Raw genomic sequence first — 6019 nt, 5'->3', positions numbered from 1 at the left:
CTCCCCCACCTCCCGCGCCTTGTTTACCGGCCCGCGCGGCCTGCGCTCCTCATCCCCGGGCTGCCCCGCGCTGCCCATCCCCGGCCTGCGCTCCCCATCCCCGGGCTTCGGTCCCCATCTCCGGGCTGTGCACCCGTCTCCTGGCAGCGCCGAGCTCCCCATCCCCGGCCTGCGCTTCCCATCCCGACTGCCCTGAGCTCCCCGATTCTGGGGCTGCCCCTGGCACCCCTATCCCAGGCCTGCGCTCCCCTACCCCCAGCGCGCCGCCCCTCACACCCCACCCCACGCCCCGGGGCCCCGGCCAGGCCCGCTCCTCGGCGCTGACCGGTCATGGGCTCTTCCAGGCCATCGCGTGCTTGATGGACATGAACGCACTGCTGGACCGATTCCACAACTACATCCTCCCGCACCTGCGGGGCGAGGACCGCGTCTGCCACTGCAACTGTGGCCGGTGAGTCCGCGCCCGGTGGGGCACACGCGTGATCACACATGTGCGGCGGCGGGGCCCACTGGGGCGCGGGCAAGCCCCAAGCAGGCCTGGCTGCAGAACTGCGCTAGGCCCATGGGGGACGGACTGCCCAGCCTCCGCTGGGCACCTGGGGATTGGCCAATCGGGTTCCAGGAGGGGGAGCATGCCTGAGTAGTTAGGACCCCCTCCCAAAATGCCTTTAGAGAAAAGGCCTGTGCCAGGGTGATGGGCAGAACGGGCCCCAGGCCTCTTGGTCTAGGGCCTGGAGGCCAGGAGAGCCATGGCCCAGCCCTGTGTGTCAGGAGGGATCCTGCGCAGGGCTGTGCCCACAGACTACACCGTTCTCCCTGGGCCCTGCACTAATGTTCACGAACTTTCCTGCCAGCCAGGTACAGGGAAGTGCAGAAGGTCAAGGTGGGCAGGGCCTACCTCGAGGGGCATCTGGTGCAACCCTCTCATTGCACAGAGGAGGAACTGAGGCAAAGCTGGGTGTGGCTTGCTCAAGGTCATTCAGAGAGCCATGGGAGAGCCCAGGTCCCCCACGTCCACTGTGTGAACGCCCCCATTCTGTGCACATGTAGTAACGGAGTCTTCCTGGCCATGCATGTTTGTACGTCCATGTACAAAATAAACATCTTCTCATGAGACGCGCATATGTGTACTGTCTGTGCAAATACATGTGCGCACACATAGCACACATTCGCATGCACACCATTCCCACAGGAAGCCCTCATGCTGGGACCAAAGAGAAAGCAGGAAGACGCTCGGGTGGCTAGAGACTTGCCCAAGGTCACACAGCTAGTAAGGGACGGGGGGCACGAGCCCTGAAGCTGTGTTCCTCACCCCTGTCCTGTATTTCTGCTCCAGGGACACGTGTGCACGCACCATGGGTGGGGGTGTGTGTGTAAGAGAGACAGGACAGTTACGTGCCCATGGGTGCCGAGCGGCGTCTGGAAGTAGAACCCAGACATTAGGGAAGGTAGAGAAGGGAGTGTAATGCCCCTTGCATGTGCTGTCCAAGAACCATCCAAAGAGTTTGCTGGGCGGGGGGAGTGGCCACTCTTTCCCAGAGATCCCTGTGTTCCTTCCTGGTGCACTCAGCCCCAGACTCAGGAAAGGCACAAGGTCAGCCCCACGGCCTCCTGGGACCGCCGTGACTATGAGCAGAGGCTGACAATGGGCACACACAAGGCCCGGGCTCTAAGTCCCGTAAACACGAGGGATGCACATTTTACATGTGTGTGGGCTGTCGTGTTATGACCGGTGTGTACGTGCCTGTGAGCTCACACCAAGGACCCACCTGGGCAGACAGGCTGTGTTTGCAGAGTGTGTTCACCCTGGATGCTTGGATGCGTCACCTGTAGCATCCAGAGTCCACCGGCACCTGGGTAGGACGAGCACGCACAGAGCAGCCAGTCCCGGGTGCACAGATTAGCGCGTCTGTGGACGCAGGAAACCCGGAGAAGCGCCCCTGCTGCGGACGTAGAGCTTCTGGGTGTGTGTGTCCACATCACGTCATACGGGACACGTGGATTCAGTGCACATCGCGTTCCCGCATAGCAATGACATGTATGTGTATGCACACATGGTACATGCTTAGCACGCAGCGAAGAGTGCTCTGCAGGGCGGTGTGGCACCTGCGGTATCCATGTGTAAGCCCCTTAGACAAATGTCCCCAGCGGCTCTAACCGTGTGTGCATACACCATGCCCAGTGAGCCCGCACACACGCACGCCTCCGACGTGCAGGACCTGTGTGTAAATCAGTGGTCCTGAGTGTGTGTGCCGGCAGGCGGTGTCTGTCACGCCGGGGATGGCCGTGTGCCGGGCTGAGTGCATGTGCATCTGCATGTGACGCGAGCCGCGCTCGTGCCTGGGCAAGCATGCACACGCGCACATGTGGAGCTCGGGGCCCTAAGTCCACGGTATACATGCCACGTCTTGTGCATGTGGCCGGCGTGTATACACCACATGCATCGGACCTCAGGCACGTGCAGCATGTGTGGCCCAGGCCAGACTCGTATGTGTGCACATCGTGAAGGTCCGTGTGCGCGTGGGAGACCTGAGCCCCTGCCCCCGGGGGCCCGGCCTGGAGAAGGAGGAGCGTAAGGGGCAGGGAGGAGCTGCAGACGCCAGGCCAGGGATGGGGGCACAGGTTGTGACCTCTGACCCCCTGGAGGTTCCGAGCCACCGGGGGGCGGTTGGGGCCCTGGCCTCAGCCTGCTTGCGGGGCACCTGGCCCATTTCTGGCTGCTCCGGCAGCTCGATTTCCCGGTACCTGCCTTGACCAGCTGTGTGTCCAGGGGCAGGAAGCGGCCGTCCTGAGGAAGGCCCTGTCAGGGGTCCTCAGCCCAGAAGGCTGGCTAAAGCAGGAGGTGACAGTGATGCTCTGTGTTAGCAGCCCCAGTGCGGCCTGCCTGGCCTGGTGCGCCCCGGGTGATGGGGACCTTGGACGGGTCATGAATGGCGTCCTCTCCTAAGCAACCGTCAACTGCTGCACGTTCTGGGTGGTGATTGATAGTTTTCCGGCACGGACTGGTGACTGACAGCAGCTACTGACAAACTGATCAGTAAGCAGGGCAGCCACGTATCGGCCGTCCTCGCTGCCGACTCAGGACTGGTGGCCTCCGCCCCATGGGGCTATGGCCAAGGCCCCACCACTGGGACTGGTCACGCTCTGGACATGCTGAGCGGGAATGGCCTCCAGGAGCTCCCAGAAGGAGCAGGAGGGGTGCGAGGAGAGGCCTGCCTGCTGCCATCCCTGCTGGGCTCCTACCGGGAGGAAGACGCTATGTGGAGCCCACTGGTGCAGGGACATCGGTAGGGAAGGAACAGGGGATCAGGGAGGAGTAGTGGGGTTTCCGTATTTGAGACAGTCCTGTGGGGGAGCATGGAACGTGGCCAGTTGCGAGGTTGGGCGGGGAGGGATAGGAGCCTCTCTCAGCTGAACACCAGGCGGAGGTGCCAGCATCTAACTGAGGGGAAGATGGGGAGAAGCAGGTTTGGGGAGGGAGGAGCTATTTTTAGGTATGAGTTTGAGGTGTCTGTAGATCCCACGTGGAGACGCCACACAGACAGCTAGAGCTCAGCACAGACGGAGAGGGCGGGGGGTGTGTGCGGCCGGGGGCTTCAGGGGGCTGGGGTAGAGAGTTGAAAGACCAGCAGAGGGGCTCAGGGAGGAGCGCGGGAACCAGGAGAGGTGGCCCCCTGGGCAGGAGGGCTCCAGAGCGGTCCCTGCACTGTCAGGCAAGAGGAAGGACTGCAGCCAGCGAGGATGACAGGCAAAGGGTGGGCCCCACGGTCCCTCTCCTGGACTCTCCTGTAGGCCTCAGCGGAGGTCAGGGGTGAGGACAGACCCAGAGTTTGTTGTCCTGGGTGCTCGTCTCCTGAGTAGGGCCACCCCACCCAGGATCTCCAGGCCCAGGAGGGCTTGCTGGAGGAGGGAGTCCAGACAGGCCTGAGGCTGGAAGGAACTATGTGGGCAGAGTTCAGAGTCCCTTGGAGGCAGGCCTGGACAGTGGAGGGAAGGGAGGCTGAGAAACACCACACAGGCCTTGGTGGGGAGGGTACACACGGGAGTCCAGGGAACCCCGGGCAGCTGGAACACCCCAGGAGCCTCAGAGCAGGCCATGGACATGCAGCTCTGTGGAGACAGGGGCAGGGGAGCTCCCCCAGGAGAGGGGGTGAGAGATGGACACTGGGCAGAGCCCCTGGACCTCCAGCCCAGAGCAATGAGGAAGGGGAGGTAGGTACCTGCAAAGGATGGAGGAACAAAAGGAAGCCCAGAGGCCCAGGGCAGGGCTGACCCACTTGGCATCTGGCAGCAGGGGGTCGGATGAGAGGGCGTGTGGGAGAGGCTACGACCCTGGCACTGGATGGGGACGTCCTGCCCGGGCCTTCGCCCCGGAAAAGCTCACGGTTGCCTCTAAGCCCCGGGGCGGAGGAGGGTGATACGTGGGCAGGCTTCACCTGACCGCTGACCGCGCACACTCCCACCCTCCGGGCAGCGTCTTGCCCAGTGATCCGGCGCTGGGCAAGTCCGCTGGCCCCTTCCTGCCCTCAGCTCCGCACTAGGGCTGCTTTAAGACCAGCAGGGCGAATGGGTACCGCTTACCGCCGGGGTCGCTGCCCGCCCCGCGGGAGAGGTGCCAGCCCGCCCTGCCGCCCCCAGGCACCACATCCACTACGTGATCCCTTACGACGGGGACCAGTCGGTGGTGGACGCCTCCGAGAACTACTTCGTGACAGACAACGTCACCAAGCAGGAGATCGACCTCATGCTGGGGCTGCTGCTCGGATTCTGCATCAGCTGGTTCCTGGTGTGGATGGACGGCGTCCTGCACTGCGCCGTGCGCGCCTGGAGGGCCGGCCGGCGCTACGGTGAGTGAGGCGGCGGGGGGCGCGCGGCCCGGCCCTTGGTCCCACCTGACCCCGCCCCGCCCCCCAGGCCACGCCCCTGCCAGAGCACGCCTCACTTCTCCCAGGCCACGCCCCCACGATAACGCGCTGCGGCCACGCCCCCACCGGCTCACGTTCCCGCCCACAACCACGCCCCCACCAAATACCCTGCCCGTCGCTCCTCGCCCCGCCCCCTCCGTGCCTCCGCTCGACCACGCCCCCAAACACGACCCGCCCACGCCTTTCCTTGGCCGCGCTCCCGACCCATCGCGCCCCGTCCCCGTCCACGCCTCCGCCCTGACCTCGTCCTGACCGCGCCCCCGCCCCGCAGACGGCTCGTGGACCTGGCTGCCCAAGCTGTGCAGCCTGCGGGAGCTGGGCCGGCGGCCGGCACAGGCCCTTCGAGGAGGCGGCCGGCAACATGGTGCACGTGAAGCAGAAACTCTACCACAACGGCCACCCGAGCCCGCGGCACCTCTGAGCCGCGCGCAGGACTCGCGGGGCCTTCGGCCAACGCGCCCACGCACACGGGACTGGACGGCCGCCCCGGGCCAGGGCGCCCGCGGCCGCCGGGCGTGTCCGGCGGAAGGTGCTGTCTCCTCTTCTTTTTATAAAGGGGGTCGGGGCGGGGCAGGTCGCCGGCCTGGGGGTAGGACCCCGGCCTCCCGCGCCGAAAAGGGCGCGGGGACCGGGGCGGCGAGCTCTGAGCGAGGGCGGGCGGGGGGCATGGGTACCAGTGCGGGCGGCCGGGACCACCTGCTCGCCCCCGCGCGCTGCAGTCTCACCCGCACCTGGGCTGGGACCATGTCTGTTACTTAAACCCGGCTATTTCCTGTGTGCCTGGCTGCTTCTTGGGGCCAATTTCGGCGGAGGGAAGCAAGGCCGGGAGAGGGTCTTGGCAGGGAAGGGGCCGGCCCCTGGCCGCGCCCACGTCTGCACACGGGAGCATGTGCATGGGGCGTGTGCGTCCGCGGGCCGCAATGGGGGTGGGGGGCGGGGGGCAGGGGTCTGGTGGAGGCCCCGGCCTAGCAGCAATAAGGCCCCTGAGCCCCACTGCGGCAAGTGCGGCCACCCTGCCCAGGGCATCCCCGGTCGGGCGCCTCACTGTGACCCCCACCCCTGCTGGTCAGTAAATTCTCCAGAAAGCTCCAGTC

The 6019-nt window shown here is 65.4% G+C and overlaps 1 protein-coding gene across 1 annotated transcript; it reads left to right on the top strand.

Annotated features, from left to right (window-relative positions):
- Nucleotides 1-8: 8 nt before the first annotated feature.
- On the top strand, nt 9-5483 carry TMEM240 (transmembrane protein 240; the record flags this gene model as incomplete). Its single annotated transcript, XM_034671034.1, is given in 4 exon segments — nt 9-451; nt 4639-4847; nt 5197-5255; nt 5257-5483. Coding segments are annotated over 4 exon segments (801 nt in total), but the record flags the coding sequence as incomplete, so codon positions are not given.
- Nucleotides 5484-6019: the final 536 nt, after the last annotated feature.

This window comes from Ailuropoda melanoleuca, chromosome 11 (assembly GCF_002007445.2).
Source record: "Ailuropoda melanoleuca isolate Jingjing chromosome 11, ASM200744v2, whole genome shotgun sequence".
NCBI lineage: Eukaryota > Metazoa > Chordata > Mammalia > Carnivora > Ursidae > Ailuropoda > Ailuropoda melanoleuca.
Note: the sequence above shows the minus strand (reverse complement) of the source record. Positions and strands in the feature narration are given on the sequence as shown.